The sequence below is a fragment of the Anoplolepis gracilipes genome, chromosome 7, assembly GCF_047496725.1.
Source record: "Anoplolepis gracilipes chromosome 7, ASM4749672v1, whole genome shotgun sequence".
Lineage (NCBI taxonomy): Eukaryota > Metazoa > Arthropoda > Insecta > Hymenoptera > Formicidae > Anoplolepis > Anoplolepis gracilipes.
The window spans coordinates 4,660,746-4,684,567 of record NC_132976.1 but is presented as its reverse complement, the minus strand read 5'-3'; the positions used below and the strand labels follow the sequence as shown (position 1 = coordinate 4,684,567).

At 32.1% G+C, this 23,822-nt stretch overlaps 2 protein-coding genes and 1 pseudogene across 4 annotated transcripts; 2 read left to right on the top strand and 1 right to left on the bottom strand.

The window, feature by feature from the left end:
* The first annotated feature begins 152 nt into the window (after positions 1 to 152).
* Positions 153 to 23,817, top strand: LOC140668242 (uncharacterized). 3 transcript variants are annotated; one of them, XM_072897086.1, is made up of 22 exons: positions 153 to 787; positions 1,777 to 2,345; positions 3,353 to 3,463; positions 3,859 to 3,950; positions 4,127 to 4,216; positions 4,780 to 4,883; positions 16,039 to 16,103; positions 16,326 to 16,485; positions 16,744 to 16,880; positions 16,998 to 17,202; positions 17,285 to 17,446; positions 17,583 to 17,864; positions 18,245 to 18,493; positions 18,789 to 18,961; positions 19,136 to 19,285; positions 19,481 to 19,763; positions 19,976 to 20,185; positions 20,408 to 20,558; positions 20,635 to 20,857; positions 20,938 to 21,067; positions 21,145 to 21,265; positions 21,385 to 23,817. In XM_072897086.1, the coding sequence occupies exons 2-22, from the start codon at positions 1,792 to 1,794 to the stop codon at positions 22,131 to 22,133; spliced, it is 4,401 nt and encodes a 1,466-aa protein (XP_072753187.1). In that variant the 5' UTR covers positions 153 to 787; positions 1,777 to 1,791; the 3' UTR covers positions 22,134 to 23,817. The 3 variants fall into 3 exon arrangements, with proteins under 3 accessions (XP_072753187.1, XP_072753186.1, XP_072753188.1); XM_072897085.1 differs by having other exon boundaries at positions 18,786 to 18,961; XM_072897087.1 differs by lacking the exons at positions 153 to 787; positions 1,777 to 2,345; positions 3,353 to 3,463 and having other exon boundaries at positions 3,900 to 3,950; positions 16,039 to 16,111; positions 18,786 to 18,961.
* LOC140667627 (uncharacterized) lies at positions 5,199 to 10,457 on the bottom strand (annotated as a pseudogene).
* Positions 13,750 to 16,018, top strand: LOC140668245 (uncharacterized). Its single transcript, XM_072897098.1, has 2 exons — positions 13,750 to 14,433; positions 15,026 to 16,018. The coding sequence occupies exons 1-2, from the start codon at positions 14,378 to 14,380 to the stop codon at positions 15,342 to 15,344; spliced, it is 375 nt and encodes a 124-aa protein (XP_072753199.1). The 5' UTR covers positions 13,750 to 14,377; the 3' UTR covers positions 15,345 to 16,018.
* Positions 23,818 to 23,822: the final 5 nt, after the last annotated feature.

The following is a 23,822-nucleotide window of genomic DNA, read 5'->3' as shown; positions in this document are numbered from 1 at the left end:
ACATTTTAATAAATTATTCAGAAAAATCATAAGACAGATTACAGGAATTTTGTGTTTGGACACATTACTCTTACAATCCTGCAAAGGTATATTAATTTATAAAATCTTTGATAACGCCAAAATTTGAATAGTTTATTATAAACTTTACACTGCGACCTCTTTTCTCTACTCCCTTCAAGAGACATTAAACCACGCGCCATACGTACGTAGCACGCACACAGATACGTGCATTAGCTGTGTAGGGTGTGGGGTGCACCGAGGGTGGCGCGGACACACAGATCGTCGGTCCGTGAGAGAGGGCTAACGCCCAGCAGCCCGGCAGATCGCGCGACTTTGTGTACTCTGTGATAAGCGTCACGGAAGAGCGATCAGTAACAGTGCGTGCGATCTGGTTCGCAAGGTCAAATTGAGGTTTTTCGACCGCTCGGTTTCTTTTGCGTTCATCTTTTACCGTCACTTTGCGTCGAGCCGCAAATCGCGTATCGCTTCGTCCCGAACCGCGAATCCCTCTCGACGATGTGCGATGGAATCGATCCAGGTGCACCGGATACCCCCGGAGATTCGCATTTCGCGCGGTACTCGCGAGTAAGTCTAACTCAGCGCGAGTTCTCCAGGATCTGCTACCTGTACCCGGGAATACGTCGACGTCGTCATGCTGGAGCATCATCGATGCGAAAAGAAACAATAAGGATGAGGATAGTCTTTTGAACAAAGAGAGAGCAACTCGCGGTCGTTTATCTCGAAGGGTCGCAAAAAATAATATAATCACAGAAAGCTATATAATAAGGTGAGAAACATGATATTGCATTAAATAATATACTCTGTATGCTACTCCTATATAAATAGATCATGGTTATTTGAATCGCGTTTTATAGTAAAATTTATTATATCGTACAATTTATTATATTTATTTATTAAAAAAATTAATAGCATATATATATATATATATATATATGAATATTTCTGATTTTCAACATCGTTTTTTTTATTAATTTTTTAATTTTTATTATAATTATGCATATAAACATACACATGTATACATATATAACTTTTGTAATTTATATATACAATAAAAACAAAGAAAACATATATATATATATATATATATATATATATATATATATAATATGTGTGTAATGTTATAATATATTTTGACTATACGTATAAAAAAATGAGATAATAAATTCATAAAAAATTCTTGTAGTTTTATTTGGAAATTCTCAATTAATTACAATAATTCTGAAATGCATTTTCAATAAAATGTGATTTTGTTCATATCAATTTATTATTTGAAAAATCATAACTTTTATTTTATTTATCATCTGATAAATATATATTATAAAATATAATTCCTGGATATTGGATAAAATGTGATTTTGTTCACATCCGTTTATGTTATTGAAAAATCATTATCTTTATTTTATTTATCATTTCATAAATATATTTATAGAATATAATTCCTGGATATTGAATACTTGATTATTATCAGTAATTTCAGATAATGCCAAGCACCTGCATATATATAATCAGCGAAACACACACACGTATATATGTATTTCAATTTTGATATTTAAAAATCCGAATAGTTGAATATATATATTTAAATAATGGGGTTTTCAAATCGAAAATTTATAAAAATTATTGATACTAGCAGCATTATGATAACATTAATGTTTCTATTATTATTAGTTTGTTATTATTTTTTTGGACAACTTCAAAAATGCATTCATAAGAAAAGATACTAATTGTCGTATATTATTTTTTTCATGCCGACAGATTCATCGAACGAAGATGAAGTCGACCGTACCCGGCGTCTTTCTTCTTCTGTATCTCTGTGTCAATCTGCCAAATGTCACTACGAATTTCGATTCGTTTTGCGGTGGTCATCTGGCGGGCCCTAAAGGTGTCATACATACGCCGAATTTTCCCGGGCCATTTCCGGTCCCAATCAAGTGTCGCTGGGTGATCGATGTGTCCGACATCCCATCGACTAACAGCTCCATCATCGTCTACCTGACGCAGCTTTACGTCTACAAGGGACTTCGTTTCACTGAATATGCGTATTACGAATCTGAGACTATGAACTTCGGAGCGGCTTTGATAAAGGAGGTGACCGAGGGTAACGTCTTCGAGTATCGACATCTCCGGACTTTCAGGCCGTTTCTAGTGATTGATTTCGAACTTGATCGACTCGAGGGCAATCACGTGAGAGTGTTGAATGATCTGCTTGATGTGTATGGATTTAATGTGACATACGAAATGACCGAGGAACATCCGAATTCTGAATCCTGCACTGTACGTGACTGTTCTTTTGCGGGAAACTGTCTCGTCTCTGAGGATTATACGTGAGTTTTTAAAATTTTATATAAGCTGCTTTATTATTCTAATAATAAAGAATATTCTGATTAATGCATGCAGTCTATCTGACAATGAGCGACTAAATTAATTCTTAATAAAAGCAAAGCAAATTTTGTATTTATTTATACAACACAGTAATATAATAGAGATAGTTCTATAGGATGAGTCTCTAAAAAATAGAACATGTATATTACTTGAATATAGTATAGTACTTAAATAAACTTATGTATAGTATTTAAATATAGAAATACACACAATTTATAAAAATGTTAATCGATTAAAAATTCTTTTACAAGTCTTTTACAATACAATATTTGTAAAGACAAAAACATACAAACCATTCGCGTTCTTGAAATTATAGAGACTTTTTTGGACTCTGATATGCAAAAATGTAATCATTAGAGTAGAAAATTATGTATATATTATATTATACAATGCAGCATCAGTCTAGAAAATTGATACAATTAATTAAGAAAGTTCAAGATATAATGAAGCAAATACATCTGAGATATAAATTTGCACTGAGAAAGGTAGAAATTTAATTGTTAAAGTTCTCGCAACTACATATAATTCATAATTATAATATACAAAGATAGTTTTAAATTTTAAATTGTAAACGTAATAATCTCATTTTATTGTCAGTTGTATATTTTTAATTATAGAAAATATTTTATGAATGATATCTGTAAAGAAATTTAAACAGAATATTTTCTGTTAATTCTAATATCCGGATTATTTTGTATATTAATTTCATTTAATATATATATGAAACAATTTTGCGAACTCATTATTTTGTCAATTATTTTCAATTCGCGAAAGCTGTGAAGATTTTTATCTTAAGGAATTTAAAAAAGTTAAACGAATATCTGCGAAAAATACTTCTAATATCGTGAAATTATGAATCTTGGAACTCTGTTTCTTTAATGATTTTTCTTGGATTTTTTTCCTTTGAAGACATATATCTTTCGTGATTATTATATTTTTCCTATCGCAGGTCTTTCTGGTGCGACTGTTTCTACGGTTTTAGCGGAAGAAACTGCAACGAAGGCTCGTTATGTTTCAATGATGAACATGCTCCAGTTTGTCAAAACGGAGCTACATGCAGGTTTGAATATATATTAATACACAAAACAATCATAAGTTCTATTTATTTAATAAATACATAAAAGTTCAATTTATGTCGCATTAAATTAAATAGCTATGTATACTATCTTATATTGATTTATACCAAGCGATTTTTAAATGAAGTTTTTGCAATGCGTGACACAACATCAATTTATGTATGTTAAATATTTCGTTATATATTTTGATTTTTGAGTATATTTACATTATATTGTTGCACAGTTGGCATAGTGAAAAATACGAGTTCTTTTTTTCATGAAAATCAAAATTGTTTATTTACGAGTCGATAAAATAAAACGATTCATATTTCGAAAAAATAAATAAAAACACATTTCTGCAACAACGTGAATAATAATAATTGCTTCGTTCGCTTCACAGACAAATTGGAGCAGAAGCAATGCATTGCGATTGTCCAGGCAGTTATGTTGGACATAACTGTGAAACTCGTCTTTTGGATACTTTAGACACCGGTAATATTTTATATCGATTAGATATAACTTTAGCTGATATAACTGTATCTTGTTACACGGATGAGTCATACTTATTATGTTGATAATAAGATCGAATTAAAAATATCATGTTAAAACGCGAAAATTTCTGGAATTTTATACTTAAAGTTTTTAATTCCATAATTATCTTTTTGCAGAATGCGCTTCGGAAAATTGTATACTGCAATGTCCACTCGACAATCAACAGCAGCCGTGCACTTGTAAAGACGGCACAAAGATATACAATAGTGAGTTAATGTCTTGTATATGCAGTTTTATCGTCGTCACAATTTCTTATTATGCATTTTTCGAATTATGTACTGCAATTTTTTAGCTAAGACTTTTAATTAATTTTGATTTTTTTAAGAGAGAATTTTTTAAAATATCTTAAGAGAGAATCTTATTTAATATCAAATATTTGTTTAACTAACTTCCAAATATATTAAAAATGCAGTTAAAATACATAAAAAATAAAAAAGAATAAGATTCTGTATTGCTGAAAGAAGCAAAGAATTTATCAATTTGATAGAATTTGACAGAAACACAGATTAAAAGGAAGAATAAGTATATTAAATGTCTTAATATAAAAAAAATTTAATATTTTTTTAAAGATTAGATAATTTAGGTATTATTTTATGCAATATTATTTTGTAATAAAAAGTTGTAAGTAATAAAGTGTGTTAATATAGTTTATTTAAAAATATTTAGTCTTAATTTTCAAATGTTAAAAAGAATAGATCAAAGCTGACAGAATAGATCATAGAAAATATTACGAAACATCTTGTACAGCGCATGGATTTTATGTTCATAGATCGCTCGAGATACGAATGCAGAATCAAATTATCAAACGTTACGTCCCTCCGCACGGGTCTGACATCGCAACATGGAAGTTTAGAATCAATCGTCAGCAAACAGGTGAGTACACAATTGTCAAACTTATATAAGTTTATATAAATGTTCGATAAAAATATATTCGGATTTGTATTCAATAACAATATCCTATTAAAATGACGCAGATTTCGTCTGATACAAAATCACACAATTATAAACATTTACGATAAAAATATGACTACGCATGCTTTGGCACGTGTACAAAAGTGTCTATAAGAAAATGAGATATACATGCGGATTACATAAGGAAGTAGAATTCCCTGTTATTAAAATAGCACATACAGATATACGCGCGTACAGACGTATTTCATTGGAAATATCGTCAAGACTTCCCCGCGTGATTATACCTGCTGTTTCTAACGTAAGCACAAGCATGCCATCTCATGTGATCGTCATATGCGGTTAATTTCGAATCGTTATTTCATCATTACAATTCTTGTGCATTTACGTCAATGCGCTGAAAAATTTCTAAGCACACGTCTCTGAATACGCCATTACTTACAATCCAATCTACGCAAATAAATCCAAGTAGCAATCGATTGACTATTGTTGCAGCTTGAGCAGCAATTTAACGTTTTTATTATTATATAAAAAAATATTAAATTTTTTTATATTAAGATATCTAATACACAGTCAGATATCTAATACTTTTTTTCTAATTCTTCTATCTTTTATATTAACTTCTTCATACATTAATTACTCATTGTTAGAGATTAAGTTACTAGTAAACTAAGTAACCGTATCATAATCATGATTCTCCTTCCTGATAGTCTCAGACAAAGAAGAATTGCCGTAATAATCTCATTCCCGGATCTGCTAGATAAATTTGCGCATCCCGTATGTATGCGTGTTCCAACCACGCAAAAATTAAAGTTAACATTAAAGTGTTATTTCTTTGTCGTAATAACAAATTACCGACAAAAATTACATCGTACGAATCTTCGGACTTCCGTACTTCTTCCAATAGATTTTTTTCATGACAACGACATTTTAATATATGTTATTTAATGTCGCATTCATCGCAATAGTTTTGCAGGCGGTGAAAACAAAAGATATATATTTTATTAGTCATTAATTACATATATTAATAATATATAATATTTCCGCAATTGATACTATTAACAATTAATGAAATTGACGCATATATCTCAAAATATGTGTAATGTCTAAATGAAAATAACTTTTTATATTAAATTTCGCTAATAAATATAAAACGCTATTTTTTATAATAGTTTTATAAAATGAAAAACTTAAAATATAATTTAATGGTGCGTATTGTCGATATATTTTATAATAGTACCACGCACTTTGCAAAATTGTTTAAAAATTAGATAGACAATTTATTATATTGTTTAATTATTTAAAACGCAGACTTTTATCTTGTTGATATGAAGTCTATATTGTGATATAAACGAGACACATTCTTTCGCAGGTAACTGACCGTGTCGCACACACATAGTTATTACGGTGTTCTATATAAGTCTGACTCATACACTCTATTAATAGGTGTATTCAATATTTGCGCTATTATGTTTTTTATCTATTATTGACATTGCCATTGACTTCAATACTTGGTTTTAATGTTATATAAGGTCTTTAAAAATCGCTATACGAAAACTGTCGCTAAAAAATTATATAAAAATTGAAATTCTTGTGGAGGAATATATTTTCAGTTTGATTATAAAAATTATTACTAAAGTGTCGATAAAATTTCAAAATAATTGATAGAATTATATTTGGAAAATTACTTGGATATTTTATAATCTTTTATATACAAACTATTACATGCTCATTTAATGCACAATCATCACGAAATAAAAAACATGTTAATAATATCAAACATTATATAATATTATATAACAAATTATTTGAAATGATGTGTGATAAACGATACGTTTATCTTACACAAGAATCGAATTGTAAAGCAATCGTCGCTTCTGAATGGCACTAGAGATAATTATAATAATAGAAAATGAAATTTCTGTACGTTGATCCCAATATGCATTATATTATTATGTCATTAAGTTTTTATCGACGTAATTGATTTTGCTGATAGACATTGGAATAGAATACGCGTCCTTGTGTAAATATATAACGCCCTTGTCTCCATATCGATTTAAACCGAAAGCGTATCAGATTAATACAATGCTATTCAAACAGCATCTTATTCCGCGAATTTTAAAATTTGCGAGAAATTAATGTTGTCGGAAAATCCGTTCGTTATGTAACATTTCCGTCGAGTGTTTTCTAGATGCAAACACATAAAAATGTTGCAAAAAATTTGCTTAGTGTGACGCGATACGATATTACGATATTTACATATTTTCCTTTTTCAAAGATAAAGTTTCCCAAAAATCTTGAATCCCAGAATGTCATGATTTACAATATTAAAGTTATAGCGATTTCTAACGTTCAGAGGTTTATATATTATATTAGTTTCAATTGTCTTTAATAAATATATAAATTATCTCTGTAATTTATCTTTTATGAGAAGTGAATATACTTCAATTTTTCTGTTAGGTTACTAAAAAGAATGTAGCTTGTCGAATGATAGCCACGTAAATGTAATACTTGTTAGAATTGACAACCTTTCACTGACGCAGGAGCAAACCCTTTCTCCTTATATCCGCGTAAAACCCTGGAAAAACCGGCTTTTAAGTGCTTGGTATTTTAATTTCTTGACCTACTTAATCTTCCGGAGACGTAAGCAAGTTGATTTTTCTATCTAGGATAATATCGGTCTAACGATTAGACAGGTGGAAAAAAGGGAATAATTATCATGAATTTTTCAAATCTAAATAAAAAATTACAAAGTTCGATTTTAATTTTAAATTCTCTGGCAAAATGAGTGAAAATAATTCTATTGACGAATAGTATATGTAATAGAAAAATGAAAGATACGAATTATCACTGTACGCGTTTCACTGTAATTTTTCTAACGCGCACTATGTAAGTTGCATTAAGAAATGATAATTTTATAATAATTGATAGGAAGCGTGTGTTAGTGATTGTCAACTGAACATCGATCGTTAACGTATAATTGATAAAAGCTTCCGTCATTCCGTGAAGAAAGACGCACGTCATGAACGTCAAGAGAGATCTTTGACGTACACGTTGAATGATAGAAATATTTTCAGAGGGATTAATTCTACATATTATGCGTAATATGAAATGTAAACTCACTATCAGCATTGTTTTGCTCGATTTGTAGGCACAACAAGCTCGCGAACGATAGAACGAGATGCATTCGGGCACATTTTTTCCTGAATCATGCTCATGGAATCCGGTTTCATCTGCCTGTTCTGGAGCCGTGCCAATCTGCTACTGTATACACACATCTGTTTATCGGTAGATAGCTACACATACGAAATCACGAATAATGTCAAAGAGACTTTCGGGTCTTCTTTTCCGAGATCCTCCTTCATTTTCTGTGGCATTCGCCAACTCAATGATGTAATGATGTCTAACCAGACTGAGCAGGTCGAAGACTTCTCAGAAAATAGAAAAATTTCATGAAATCTTTGTAATAACTGAGTAATGAAGGATAACAGATGTTGTTAATACATCTTGTGAACAGCTATTCGACATTCCATCTTTTCTACTTTTTCTCTTTGTGTTTTCCTCTTCTGCGCAAGGAATCTCTGACGTCAAAGTCGTTTCATAACGAGAAATCCGTTAATTACACCAATAAATAAGTTTAAAGAATAAATTATATTATATAATAAAAATATATAACAACAGAAAACTAAACATTAATTAAATAATAAGAATGAAATGAATATATCGTATATATATAAGTATACATGTTGCGCATAATACGTAAATATATGCAAAAATATATAATAATAATGAAGGGAAAAAAGTCCTCTGATAATTCGCTTGTAGCGTCAAAAATTTATATAGGCTCATATAAGATAATCGCCTTAAATACGCCACTGATTTCACCACATTTTCTCATTCTCTCGCTTATGGCACAAATGGTGAGAGATAATATATATTCCACATATGTTTGTTTTCCCTTCCTTCTTCACGCTTGATAAACTTTGTCTCGTGAAGAGCAAAAGTTTTTTTTCGTTTTTCATCATTTCGAGGAAATGGTGAACAAACGCAATATTGTTTATGCGTCGTTCGAATTGCATTATCTACGACATTGATACGAATATTTATCCTGTCCACAACCTGTCACAATAATCTTTCAACGCAATTTTATAAAATAAATTGTTAATCAAATATAGAATATGAAGTGATAAGATTTTTAATGATAAATCTCTAATATTTTTTATAAAATTATTATTTTATAAAATTATTAGAAACGATAGTTACATTTATTTAATATATAGAATATCAATGTAAGCAAGTAAGACGCAGTCTACTAATATTGCATCATTGAAAAATATTGCGATGTCATATTTGTAGTATCGCAAGTATTGCAACATACGTTATGTACTTTTTGAATATCTGAACGATATTTTTTCAGATTATTGAATTTATCTTGTTAGATCTCTCACGTGTGGAATTTTTTTCTGCGTATGTCTCTAGCCAACCATATATTATCGGTTAAGTTATCATACAAGGGCATTATAATTTTAATCAAGTGATATGAGTGTGCCAAGTACGTATAAAAAATCCTGGGTCCCTGGCTTTTCATTTTAATTATGCATTCGTTGAATATAAAATTATATTTGCTTAACAAAAAATGCCGAAACGCTAATAACTCTCAAAGTATAGTTAATAAATCATTCAGGCTCTTATTAATTAATAACATTTATGTATTACGTTCTAACAAAACTCGCATTATAATGGACAATTCTTCGTCACAAATAACTTCGATTTCGGAGATGATCACGAGTGATCTTTTAAAGTGTATTTTTATAGATCGCACTTATGTCTTTGTATTTTTTGAAAATTTTCGTGAGAAAGGATTTTTCTTCAAACGCACAATTCTTCTAACAACCATCACCATTCTCGAAATATGAGGGAAAAAATGTTAATTATAATTCGTTCATATAATTACACATGTGACTCGAGAAAGTTTATATTTATCTAACAATATGGATTAAATTTATTATCTGTTTTATCTCGGTGTATTAAAAAAGGAGAGACAATGATTACTTCCGTTTTTCAATGAAGACGCCGATGAGGAATCATCTTCCAAGAAGCGTATATCGCAATAATCGCGAATTCGTGTCTTATTTCATATCTATGATAAGATTATCGATTGATTACCTTATCATGGCTGTCTTCTGAGAACATGCACAAAATATGTTCTTCATCATTTATTTATTTCAGAAACATGTGCCATTTTTTACTGGCCCTGATTTTCTAATATTTTATTATTATCATATAAGGCACTGAAAACATTTTCGAAATGTTTCACATTAAACGTTTTTTTTTTTTTTTTTTCGTTTTTCTCAATAGATACATAGATATATCAGGATTGACGTTATAATTGTCATTTCTTCGGTATATTTACGCAAACGGCATTCCTAAGTTATTAGAAAAAACAATTGCAAATTCATAATTAAATGATCTAGTTACACATTCAAGACAATAATTATTATAGAGATTTTGTTTCAATTTTAATAAACTAAAAATATTATCTTATATGGTTTAACAGCGTATAAGAATACATGTATGTTTAAAACACATTATATTTGTAATCATTGTTGATAATTATCGATATATTTTTTGTTATCTGTTGCAACGAATTAATTAATGAATTGACTTTGAACAGTCGTTTTATTTGAGTAACTGTGCGATATATTTAACTGCTTTTACGCAGCTTTTATTGAGAATCGACCTTAATGCGAAAGGACTTTGAAGGTGACAGTCTGTGTACCAGACGCCTTGGGATTTCCCCGACGATCCCTCTGTTGCAAAATATCCCCTGTACTGTGTTGACAGACGTTTGCGAGGTTCTTGACCAAACCTTTCTCAGTAAGACACTGAGTAAACGTTTTTACGAAGAAAACGGATTTTTACTAACAAAAACGGACTTCATAAAAATCCGTCTTGTTAAATTATAATATAACAAGTTACAACTTTTAAAATGCTTCTCTGTCTTCATGACGCTTGTAGTATTTTTAATCATAAAACAGTTTGAGAATTTTTAAATAATTTTTTTATTTTCTTTTATCATATTAGTACTTTTAATAAGTTTGAGGAAATTAAATAGTAACGATACTTTAAAACACATTTTAGTTCGAAAATTTAATTTTATAAGAATACATTTTTTAAAAATTTATTTTAAGTTATTTATTGAGATATTTATTATACTTATTTGTTGAGATTTTTATCCCCTTTAACAATGTTTTTTTTCCAAATTAATTGTTCTCAGCTGACTAATTTCTCTTATTTTATCCCTGGAATAAACGCACTCGTTGCGCATTACGCATTATGCGTATATTTTTGAATGACACTGTAGCAGATTTGACTTACAATCATTACAAAGAGAATATGTACTTAACGTCGCGACGCTACCGTGTCGCTTGATTTACGTAATAAATATAATTACGAAAGCAAGTTTTAATTAATATTACATCTAAGCTTTGGATTTCTACAATATATATACCGAAATAGAAAGTGAGGTATTCATGTAATCGTCCTTTCAGAATTGTTAACACTATAAATTGGACTCTAATATCAAGGATTCCATTGCATAACATCAATCATATCATATAATATTATATAATATTAAAATAAATATTATTAAATAAAATGTTACTTTTCATTTTACTTTTTTCTTTTTAACTTAAAATAATATCAATTTTTTAAAATTAGTATACATGTTATTCGTGTTACTTTTATAATTTTACTTCGAAAAACAGATTCTCAAAATTATTTTATTATGCAAACAATTATCATACTTAAAAAGTTTTATTTTTTATTCTATATATCTGATTATTTTATTTTGATTAGATTTTTGGCAAAAGTGAAACTGTACGTCATAAAATTAATAAATGTCATGTGTTGCATTTATCAGGGGGTTTGCTCTACTGAATCCGTATTTTCTAAAGTGGATTTATAAGCTTTTTCGTTATCACAGAAATTGCGCAGCTGATGAAACACGTTGAAATAAAGCATATGTGACTTGCATCATCTTTACAGGCTTTATATATGTGCAAAATAACGCGAGTATAAGTGTAATCGATCGAGTGTTACGCACATGGTCGCAGGTCGCAGTTCGTTTGCCAAAATGAAGTTTATTGACCCACGTAGCCGTAACGGTCGACGTGGCTGTTCCTGGTCAAGTGCTTACGGATGATGAAACAGGATATTGATACCATGCACATATATGATGCAACCTGTAAGAATCTTTATAAGTGTTTTGTTCTCCTACAATTTATTTTATATAAAAATAAAAAAATCTTTTTCCGAGTGTTCTCTTTTCTTTTAAATAAGAATTAGAACTAATACTAATGAAGAAATATTTGAAAAAAATATTCTCATCTAAAAATCTTTTAATTTTATTTTATATCTATTTCTATTTTATTTTTATTCTTTCAGTTTTATTTTTAAGAAGGAATGTTCTTTTTTTTAGGAAAAATAGCTCAAGATTTTACTTAATCTAATTTTTAAATCGAAAATCTGCATTATTAATAATATGCATAATTCTTCTTAATGTCTTTTTCTTAAACATATGATTAGAAAATTAACAACAATAGATTTTAAAATTATATTAAAAACATATTTATTTTCAGATTTTGGTTCTTGCAGTGAACGTTTTACTTATCAATGAACTTCATTAGAAAACGCAATGTCAGTGAACTTTGTTAGAAAACACAATGTTATGATAATCTACAGATAATACTCGTATTATAAATCGAAGAAGTTGGATACAATCGTTGAAGATCGCTAGATAATTATAAAAATTGATATAACGTGTGACCTCGACCTGTGAATTCCTGTGAACGCCGTTTCTCCCCATCGATGGAAATTTGTTTACATGGCTACTAAGTAATTGTTTCCTCTTATTAGTTCTTTCGATAAAGTCCAACAAACATTTTTTTTGCTAGAAATTTAACAAATAATATACGTAATTATTTAAATCTGCCGTTTGTAGTATATATAATTATTATATATTATAGTATATATATATATTTTTAGACATAATTTTTTATTTAATAAGATCTCGGTATTAATAAATATTTATTACTTGTTCAGTCGTTGAAATTAACAGCAGTATTTTGCACCACGAATATCGAGAATTAAAATCGTGAAATAAGAAACAACACTAATTCATTATCTCTGAAGAATTTTTAGATTTTTTATAAAGTTATTTGTTAAACTCTATTTTCATTTATTTATTGGACAATATATGTTAATATCATAAATTTCTGAAAAAAAATTAAGATAATCCTCGTAACACGTATTAAAAAAAAAGTGGCAAGAAATTGAAAATTTAACTGCAAAGGTAACTTTTTGTTTATAGAAAGATTCTATCATCCTTCTCCTTTTTAATATATGTAATTCAAGAATAATTAGTTCTGTACAGAAGAATATAAAAAAATTTATACGGCAATTTTTCTCGTAAGCTTATCTTGAACTTATGTTTAACCGACGTTTCACCGAATCGCTTAAAAACTATATATGTAAAAGCTTATAGTTATTTATCGATCAGCATGCGACTAATACAATACTTTAGTGGCGTTAAAATGAATCATACAGTACGAAACTTCACCAGTCAGCTTATTTTCACATCAACAATATTTATCATTTTTACTTTTTATCTCGAAATTCTTTACCATATAAAATTATTCATTCATCTTGTCTCGATAAACAGATATCGATTTTAGATATTCAATATTGTTTACTGATATCTGTAACATATATATGTCCTTTGACACGATTTTCACACAGGTTTTAAAATCTATGACTCATTTGCCAATTTCATAGAAATATCGATTATATTGTTTTTTAAATCAAATTGTTCATTCATTTCTCTGTTTTTGTCTTTCTTAGAGTAAAATACTAAGTTCTCAGAAGATAAGTTTCGACAAAAAAAATTATCCTACTCTCTCCGGAAACTCAATATACAGGGTCTAATTCGGTTAATATTTCTGTCATTTAATGCGGCCTTTTCCCTCTGGGTTTCCCGGGTGTTTCAGATGCTTCAGCGTCAGTGCATTCGGAATACCCGTGGTATAATCTGGTAGAGATGGTGACAAAGTGGTAGGGGAACGGTCTCTATAAAAGGTGCGCGCGCCAGACTGTGAGTCATACACAGTCAGAATCTTGTAGAGGAAGCACGTTGATCAAGTAGACCTCTATTCCATACGAGAAGATATTGCGCGAGTTTGCATCAGAATATAAAGTCGAGTGAAAGCGGAAAAAGAGAAAGCCGCCAGTGATTTAGTGAAGAAGCTGTAAAGCTAGTCGTATTTTCAACAACGTTGAAAATAATTGATCCAACGGCCACCAACGAGGACAAGAAAATTCCTACGTTCAGTGAAGTGTGTAAAAAAGGCGTATTGAGGATTAAAGCACCGAACGAGCAAGAAAGAAAATTACTGACCGATATGACTCGTTGCCAGGAACCACAAGCCTATCACGCGCCGAGCACGATGACCGACAGGTAGCTATCGAAAAAGGATTTACACGTGGCTCTCAAGCAATACCCTCGCGAACACGCGAACGATGGGTTGCGCGATAGCCGCGAGTTCTCTCTCGATGACAAAGTGATAAAGAAATGCTTGGTCACGTCATTAACGAATGACTTTTGATTTCTCTCTCGAAGAAGTTTCGTATTATGCAATCAAAAGCTTGCACTTATAACATTACTCTGCACATTTCCGTACTTCATATCTCGTCGATATCTCTTCGATAAAAATTATACCTTGTAAGAAATAATCTATGATTTGCAAAAAATATTGTAAAAATTTTTGCCTCTTTTTTTGATGTCGTAGAATTTTTAATATTATAGAAATTATTATATTTAAAGCAAAAATACATATAATAAATAAAAATACATATTAAAAAATATATAATATAATATAAAAAATATAAATGTATAAAAAGAATGATAGAATGTCACGTCTCTTCCATGTATAAGCGCATAAATTAATTAGCTACGTCATAGCGATTCGTGAAATTCCAAGCATCGCTTTACACTGTGTGTCGCGCTAACTTATATAACGCGCGGATGATTGATCGAGAATGACTTACAGCGGAAAATCATCACTGTGCGAGGAGTCGCGCTACTACGGACGCACCATCACGTGCGGCATGTTGCCGACTCTGCGCGAGCTGGCTTCCAGAGGATGCAACAGTCCCGGGAGCGTTTGCCTCGTGCCTTTCAACATCGAGATGGATGCGGCTAGTCACCTTCAAATGACACTTCTCGAGGCTTATTGCCGGGAGATTGGGATCGAGGTGTTGAGCGTGTCCAAGGAAGTAATACAGGCCCATCTATGCCCAGGAGGCACAGATCTGTCGTGCGTTCTAGTGACCAACGACGATCCATTTTTCATGCCAAAACCGAAGTGAAACTCAAAGACTTATCCTTGAGAGAATTGAAATTTAAGGAATTGCGTGCGGTCCTTTACCGAAGAACGGTCTCTACGTCGGAGAGATCTGCATCAGAAGACAAAGGAGGAAGCTTTGTTTCGATGCAATGTGTCCTACGTGCCTCACCAGCGAGGGTGTGCCGATAATGGACATTTTATATTATAAACAGCGAGACCTATTCAATCTATCTCGCTATTAAGTCTGTTTCTTCTCTGTCTGTTTTCAAAGCACTTTCTTTCAACTTCTAGAGCGAAAAGTGTAACACAACACAGCTGAAAAGAGCAAACTTATTATATTGTTAGAACAAGGATTATATACCAAGCGAGTGAGCAGGCTTGTCTCGACTCACTCGATGATTGCTGGATAAGAAATATTGATAATGTATGTAATATGTATATTATTCAACGTACAGTTCAGTGTACAGTTTGTCATGAGACACTATTAATCTTGTGTATGCTTTATAAAAATTGACAGCCAAAGCGTTGTCAAATGAAAGAATTTGTAATACCATCTGATTGATAATAAGATTATATAATATTTTAATAAAATATAAAAGAAGATATTTTACTTTCTTTCTTCCTTTCTTCCTATCCATCCATTATATCTTATTCTATTGTACTATTTTCTACCTTATCGATAGTTTTGTTTAATTGATTCCAACTTTTTCTCGTAGCTTGCAAAATACTTAAGGAACTCCAATATCACTTTTATGGAGGAATTAAAAATTCTGAACGTGACGTGAGTAGGTACACATTCAAGGATAAAAAAGTACAATCGTGTACAGAATAAGAGATAAAATGGATTATGATATCCAAATAATTTTTGACTCTTTGAAATTAATTATTACTTGTAAAGTAAAATATATCTTATTCCGAGACAATTAGAATATTATTGTACTTTGTACGAGAAAAGTCGCTAAAAAAAAGGCCGTTTCATCTTGTGCTGTTTTTTTTTCAACAGACCCACGGCCGAAGTTACTTTTCACTTCTTCGGAAATTCCGACGATGGAGATAAAATTCGTGAATCTCTCAATCGACTCGTACAACGTCGACGTCTCAGCGAAATTTCACTAGAATCTACGCACTTTACGTTTCAACAAAAACCCGCGCTTAAATTACAGGTATATTTAATACAATGCATGGATAACTTATTGTTCAATATCTCAATATTATCATGATATCAGAATAAAATCGTATTCGTATAAACGTTATGTGATTAAAGTTACACGAAATTAAAGGTCATACTCTACATTTCTTTTTAATTTTTCTAAAAGAGAAGATTAATTAAATCTCAATTCACTGTAACTAACATTTTTGTGGATACGATTAAACGATATACGTTACACGATAAAAATTATTGAAAATTTATTGCTTTTTAGAGTCTGAGAATTAATCAGATAAACGATTACGAGATTCATTTGGGGGATCAAATCGTCTTGTCGTGTGCTGCTCAAGGAAGTATAAATTTCACTTGGTACAAAGATGGCATGTTGGTGAACACGAGCAAAGCTACCAGGTAATTCGAATTCATTACAATAAAATACATATAATTCATTCTTTTTTTGGGGGCGGGGGATTTTTTTCTAAATTTTTTTCGACACGTGCATACATTTCGATCGCTTTAACGTTTCAGAGAAATATGGATTAGCGATTTGCCGAATGATGGATCGGACATGTACTCGTCGGTATTGACAATCGAAAAGGCGACTCTACTCGATGCTGGCCAGTACACGTGTCAGGTGATGGATTGGAGTGTACAACAGTGCAAAAGTATCTACATCGAAGTCAGAGACGAGCCGGACGTGAAGGTCGTGCCGATGAGCGCTACTGTAGAAAAAGTAAGCCGCGATTTGTGCATCTATCAATGCATTGTTAAAATTCAGAAGAAGACATATATTATGTAGACGATTATTCATGCAGGGTAGCAATATACAATTGACATGTATGACTCCCAATATGCGTAACATCGGCATCGGATTCGGTTGGACTAAGAATCGCGCCTTGTTAAAATTGGAACCTGGTCGAGCAGTTTGGGAGGATCTGTATCCAGCGGGTAGCATTTTAAAAATTACTAATATTCAGGTAGAGAAATCGTACCATATTTTTCTATAGGATAGTCCACTTACTAATGGAATTAACAAAGACATTTAAAAAAATCAATTGATATATACTTTTAGTAATCGTCATTTCAATTCAAAGCGGGCGTTTAACATTCTAGAAATCCGCAATCTACACCTGCAACGTAGCACACAAATCCATGTCCGTCCGAGTTGAAGTGATGAATCGAACATTGATACCGATATGCCACAACGGAGAGTCCTGGGGTTTGCAATGGCCGGTTACTGCACCAGGATCGGAAGCGTTGTTGGAATGTCCTCGATATTTCGTAGGCCGACGAGTATCCAGACTGTGCTCAATGAAGGACGCTACAACACCCGAATGGCAGATACCGGATTTCTCATCCTGCTTGTACGAGCCATTGCTTTTACCTTATAATAACGTAAGCACTTTGTTTTTTATATAATATTTTAATCTATTATCGACTTGAAATTTATGAAAGTCACAATAATTTGTTATATTCAAATGTAGAATGCTTAGATATAATAGATAAATCGATATAAAGGTATAAAAATAGTCAAAATATAGAAGTTATAAAAAGAGATAATATTTTTTACAATTCTATTCTTTGCACTATTCTTTGAAATTTAAAAATAACATTGTTATAATTTAATATATACAATAAAACATAGAAAATGAATCAAACATGTAGTTTTTATTTATAAAGGTTTAATTAATTTAACTTATCACAATTGATTAAAGACAATCAATTTGATACCAGGCAAAACATATCTACTATTGTGAAATCAATTTAATTTGTAGTTTCGAAGTTTGACGTTGGGCTACCAAAGTACCACGAGCTCAGTCACGATCCTCGCCTTTTGGGAGATCTTGCGCAAACGTACATTAACGCTCTATCCTGGTGAAGGTGATCGCATAATGAGCATGTTAGCCGAAATCGAACGGTATCAGCACAACATCGATCCGCCAGATACGTATCGCTCCGCGGAAGCTTTGACTCATATAATGAATCGAATATTGAGCAACGAGTATTCGATCTTAAGTCAAGAGGTAAACACGACCGAATTACAATATCAAAGCAAGGAATAGTTTCGAATAATAGAGATTTATTTAATAGTTTTTTGCTTTATACAAACTTTACCTTTCTCGAATAAAAGTTTCTTTTGTTGGCTGAAAAGTTTATTTTGATATAATCTCTTCTTCGAAAAAGAGCAATTATCATTCGAAACTCGTAAAAAAAAACATTGTTATTCAAAACTGTTTCGTGTTCAAAATTATCCTCCTCTCTCGTATTGCAAACTCGGTTAAAATAAATTACGAGCTTTCATATGTTTATTCTCAGAAGCTATCGGTGTTGCTTCAGCTTACGCAACGCAATTTAATTCACTGGTCTGAACAATTGAGAGACGTAAGCAAACATCTATCTTTATCATCCATGGTTGTGGACATTCAACAACTGCAGTCTCACAGCGGGGATAGTATTACGCATTCTCTTCAAATACCTTTGACCGATTACGTGTAATTATTACACATATTTTTCATATCTATTTTATTACTTTCCTTCTGATAAAACAAAATTCTTTTCTCAAGAATAATATACATAATCTTTTGTTTACATTCTGTCTTTAAAAATCATATTTACATACCAACTTTTACATTTTTGTTTCACAAATAATTTCTTATTTATGTTAGATATCCTGATTGGTATGAAGACAAAATAACTATACGATTATGGGCGAAGAAGCAGCGCAACGTAAAGTCTAACGGCACATTCACTGGAATTATTATTATGTACAAAAATATGTCGCACTTTATACCAAAGGCATATGTTAAAGAGCTCGAGTAAGTTGATTTATTTGCAAATGATAAATAAGAATAAATGTTATAAAAAATTTATTAAATATATAAAGAGATTTAAAGAGATAAATTGAATAAATAAAAATTTAAAACGAACTAAATTTTTACAACTATAAAATTAATTTCTTTAGATTGTTAAAATATATAATAAAAATACGAAAAATGATTTTATTATCATAGCGATGGCACGGATCTGGAATTTCGCATAAATTCTCGAGTGATCACCGTCGCAGTTCCTTCCTTCGGCGCTGATAAACATAATAAGATCTGGGTTGATTTGCAAATCCGACATTTACAAAATCAAACAGGTTCCTGGAACATGTCGTGCGGGTTAATGGATAACACAGGCTCATGGGATCTCAATACTTGCATAGCAAATACAGCATCCGGCGATGTAACAACGCATTGCTTGTGCCCTACTACGGGTACAATCGCTGTATTTTCGACAGCTCGTGCAATAAAAGTATGATTTAATTTGAAGAAATTTCACGTTATTTCATTCTTGGCACATATATATATATATTTCATTAAATTTCTGTAATTGAAGAACTTATTTTTAAATTATCTTAAATCTTTATTTAAAAAAAAATGAAATTGCATGTCGTCAAATTTTCCAAATAGCAAATAAAAAAATATTTTTACCATTGTTTATTACTAATTTTTCAAACGTTATAGGTAGTATTGGCAAAAACGGAGCAGACCACATTCATTATAATATTCGGATGCGGTAGTTGCCTTGTTCAGTGCTTGCTATCTGCCCTGATATTAGGTACCTTTTGGTGGAAGCACAAAAGCTGGCTGAATTTCTTAAAACTCCAATGCTGCGGTGCATTAATCGGCGCAATGGCAATCTTCATTTATGCCGTCCACACTAATCTCCCAGAAGTAATTATATCTTCGTTAAGAGTTAAACAATAATTTTCGAAGCCTATATTAAATATGATAAAATCATTCTTACAAATCATATTAACTTGTATTATAATTTTTGTAAATTAATTTAATATAGACACTTTGTTTTTTTTGGATACAATTCCTTATTTAATATCTTACAAATTTGATAAATTCCAAGATTGAACATCTTTATTAATGCTTTCTTATGTGTTTCAGTCATTTTATTCGCTCGTAGCGATCGGACTAGAAGCGTTTCTCCTTGTGGGTATGTCCGCACCTATCTCCGAGGCTCTAATAGTATATGCCGAACTCACACAGATTCGACCGAGTCAGCATCTTCAACCGACAGTAATTGCCGTGATAACCGGTATGTACATTACAAATAGATAATTTCACGTAAAATGTCTTGCCAGACATCATTTATAATCGTATGTTTACCTTAGGTGTCCCAATCTTGGCTGTTTTCGCGACCGAGCTAACACATAAAAGTACCGGATGGCGACACGAATCCTGGTGGCTCATATATGGCAGTGGTGTCTACAACATATTTGTCAGCTGCGCCACGATGATGTTTTTAGTATTCATGCTATTGTACATGGGGGTGCTTCATAAAGTTCACACATTAGTGGAGGAGAACGTGATGAAGAGAGAAGCCATAGAAACGAGGTATGTATGCACAATTCTCCATAAGCATTGTAACAAGAGTCATACGATTTTTTTCAAGCCATCAATTTTTCTTTTTATAGAATACGAATATTGCATCGTGCGGCTATCGTTATATGCGGCATCATCGCCATGGAGGCAGCCTCTATTTTCTATATAAATTCATCGTCCGTAATTTTCCACTACGTATTCGCATCCTTATCCTTTGCCCTGGTAAGTTTTACAACGTGCTATAATTGTATTTTCAAATAATTTGTACCTTAAAATTATTCGCTAATGTTGTTGCACAGGGCTTCAAAATAATAATTGTATACATCGTTAACGGCGAAATCGCTATCATTGGGCCATTGTTGCGAAGAATTAGATGGAAACGTAACGTGGACGAGGAACACACGTCAGAACCCATCAAAGGTATCGTGATATAATCTTCAATATACCGTATATGAATCATAACATTGGGAGCGAGGAAATTTTCTGACAAAATAAAAAACGCGTGTTATGAAACTAATATTCTTGTCACATTACATTAGTGTGCTCGAAAGCTGACGCAGAAGTGGAGAATGATTCGGCGATTCCTCCAGCATCCTCTTCGATCGTTGGCGAGATACCGTATCGGGAAGTGCGAGGCGTCGCCGCAGGTAGCATAGATATGCGCGAGTTTATGAGTTCCGAATCATCGTCCGGATACGCCAAATCCGTCCCCGTTCCCGTGGCCGGCAGATTCCTGCCGGAGATCCGAGTGGACCATTCGGACGATATCGATCTGGAAAATTACAGTACAAGTCCGCGCAAGTACCAGGAACCTCCGACCGTGTTCGTCGACCCGAACTTTTCTGCGCGCGGTTCTCGCTGCGTTAATGACGTAGTGACCTACGGTGGCGTCAACGATTGTTGTAGCTTCCGTAACGAGTTTCGCGGCGACGGTAAGATCTTTCTGCCGGTGGCGAGCGTGTCCCCCGAATGCCCTTCGGCCAAGGTTCTCTGTAGCGCCGACGTGGAATCGCGATTGGGTGCCATGCCGGACGTCACATTGGCCGTGAAGAACGATGTCGAACTGTCATCGCGGACGAACGTGGAGTTAAAGAATCGAGAGCACGTGGTGAGCGCCATCCCGGACATCGCCAACACGAGCGAGCGTAAGCAGCCCGACGGCGAGGAGAAGACCCCAGAGATCACAGTGACCGGTGGCTGTGACAGCACGACCAGCGGGATGCTGGATCGTATCTCCCACGATCTTGACTATTTACTTAATCGCACACATGCGAAAGAAGGAGCTTAAGATTGACTGAGATCACGAGAAAGTGAGAAACATATGACAAGTAAATTACAGATTGTGAAATTTGTACAAAACAGGTTTCGTCTCACAAATATTTCCATATATGAATAAGATAATCGTAATTTGTCTTACAGTGTAAAGTGTTATTTATTTATGGGGTAATATTTAAAAACTGATATTGTTTGTCATTATGTAAGACTAGTCGTGACACGTATAATACGTTATACATATGATCGTACGTATATACATATGATCGTACTTGAAAATTGTAAATCAAGATTTAACATAACTCTTTTTTTTTATTTATTAGTCTCGAGTATCTGTGCACACGTCAGACTAATCGTAATGTTATCGCTGATTATGAATTGGCAATAGTCATAAGAGAAAAGTGCGAAAACTAATTACCATCGCATTCCATCCATCAGAAAATCAAGTATAATCTTTTCGTGCTCCATTTATATTTACGTCCATTGTATGTCGTGTGTGAGAAGATCGTATCTCCTCCAATAAATGAATATAACAATCAAAAGTACAGTATATTGCATAAGGATTCGTAATTCTATCTCGTGTAGCACGTAGATTAAAAAAAAATAAGGAAATAAGCGAAGAAATAATACTTTCGAGTTAAAGTATTTATTTATCACTGTCATCGTACAGCCCTTTCATAATATCCACGAGTCAGTCGTCGCGTTTTTTTCGTCGTTTATAATTTGTATTATAAAGCTATACACATTCAATTTAGTTTGATAATCTACTTACATACTTAAGATCGAAGTTTATGTTGTTGTAGGTAGGTAGCAGATACCTCTAGTTAGGGTTAGTCGTTTACTTAATGAAAAATGCTTCACTGAAAATTGATTCGACCGAGGTAAGAAATTGGAGCGGTATCTCTTGGCCAAGCACGTGTTATAAATGCAAAAGACGTAATAAGATCTGTGTTAGTCTGTTAGCATTCAAATATACCTATATGACTAGTTTTTTTTCTGTGTCTCAACAGATTTTTCTTAAAAATATAAAATATTTACAAGGATTTTTCAGCTAATTTTATCGAGATTTAATAAACCTTGGTTTAATCACATCAATAATACCCAAGTATAGAGTAGAGCCGTGGCTTTATCCAATTATTACCAAATTACTCTATTGAGCCAGTATTCACATTGTATAATCTTGCCTATGAAACTAAAAATATGGTAAATGAACGAGCACATTACTGTACTTTCTCTAGCGCTTGTATGTGTGTGTTCGCTCACTTTTAGACAGACTTTACAATAGACTGAGTATTTTGGCGAAAGTAATAAGAGCGGTGAGAGATTAAAATTCATCTGAAAGAAACTGAGAATACATTCATAATATTTTTTTAAAATATTAAAATGAATTTTATAATAGCTGTACAATGAAGAGATAGTTTTATATGCATGATCAAATTGATTCTTTTCGATTCTTGTATCAGAAAATAAATTTTATGATACAAGATATTCTTAAAAAGCAGGATATAGAATTTCGACGGATATTAATTTTCCCCTTTTGCAATTCTGTAAGAAACATTATGAGAAAAACGTGATAATAAACGCTTGTAACTCTACATCTTAATAAAATCTTGATTAAATTACGACAGATAAGTATCAAATTGTACGTAGCTTCGTGTAAATATGAATCAATATCCAGCAGGCCTCTAACTATCCTCTTAATTAT